General features: G+C 42.0%; 1 protein-coding gene across 1 annotated transcript; it reads left to right on the forward strand.

Annotated features, from left to right (window-relative positions):
* Positions 1-163: 163 nt before the first annotated feature.
* Positions 164-909, forward strand: LOC107682695 (phosphatidylinositol 4-phosphate 3-kinase C2 domain-containing subunit beta-like; the record flags this gene model as incomplete). Its single annotated transcript, XM_016478862.1, has 3 exons — positions 164-273; positions 496-697; positions 772-909. Coding segments are annotated over 3 exons (450 nt in total), but the record flags the coding sequence as incomplete, so codon positions are not given.
* Positions 910-1,042: the final 133 nt, after the last annotated feature.

A 1,042-nucleotide genomic window follows, 5' to 3' on the forward strand; every position in this document is an offset into this window, starting at 1 on the left:
CACGAACAGCTTGTAACACTCCAAAGAGAAAGGAAAACTTGAAGTAAGAACTTTAAGTAAGGTTCTCTGGCTTGCTTTATTGTTTGCCTGTTATTTGAATGCTTATTTGAATTGCATTGTGTCCCTCTGCTCTGACATTGTAACCTTGTGTGTTTGTGTGCAGATGCTCTCCAGTGGGATACCAGAGTTGTCTGATGTGGATGATCTGAAATATGTTTATGATGCTCTGAGACCACATGAATCAGAAGCAGATGCTACCATGCACTTCACCAGGTGAGAACTTGGAGACTTTGTCCCATTTGCTCTTGATGTCTGTCATTTTAAAGAAACCGTAGAGTGTTGCCTTTGGTGCCAGTAAGCAAGCACCTAACAACCAGCAGGAACACCTTTGCAACCAATCAAAACATCCTAGCAATTATAGCTGTCAACAGTTATTATTGTCCTTCAAATCCATCTGTCTTTTGGCCGTCATCTTAATCTGATCCCCTGTTCTAGGCTCATCGAGTCCAGTCTTGGCAGTGTGGCTACTAAGCTCAACTTCTTCATCCATAACCTGGCCCAAATGAAGTTTGCATCCTCTGAGGAGCGTCCCGTTCTGTCATTTGCTCCACGCATCTACACTCTAAAGAGTGATGGAGTTATTCGCAGCCTGTTTGTTTGCAGACACATCAAAACCTATACTCCAAGCAAAGGCTATGTAAGTCTGCTGCATTTTAGCCCAAATCCATTTATATGCATCTCAGTGTTGATGTATTTTTTCCCTTCATGCAGTCTTATGTTGTGAAAGTGGAGCGGGAACAGGGGTCAACTTTAGTCCAAAGGACCTTTGAGGAATTCCATGAACTTCACAGTAAACTGCAGCTCATCTTCCCTTCCTCAAAACTACCCAGGTACAGTGTTGAAACCTGACAGAATTGTGAATTATATCAAATCAAAAGCTCACTAGCTTTAGCTCCGCGGCTAGCATTTACTCACCCTCAAGTTGTTCCAAATCTGTATGAGTTTCTTTGTTCTGTTGAACACAAAAGAAGATATTTTGAAG

Source organism: Sinocyclocheilus anshuiensis, unplaced genomic scaffold, assembly GCF_001515605.1.
Source record: "Sinocyclocheilus anshuiensis isolate Anshui unplaced genomic scaffold, SAMN03320099.WGS_v1.1 C32495346, whole genome shotgun sequence".
In the NCBI taxonomy this organism is placed as follows: Eukaryota; Metazoa; Chordata; class Actinopteri; order Cypriniformes; family Cyprinidae; genus Sinocyclocheilus; species Sinocyclocheilus anshuiensis.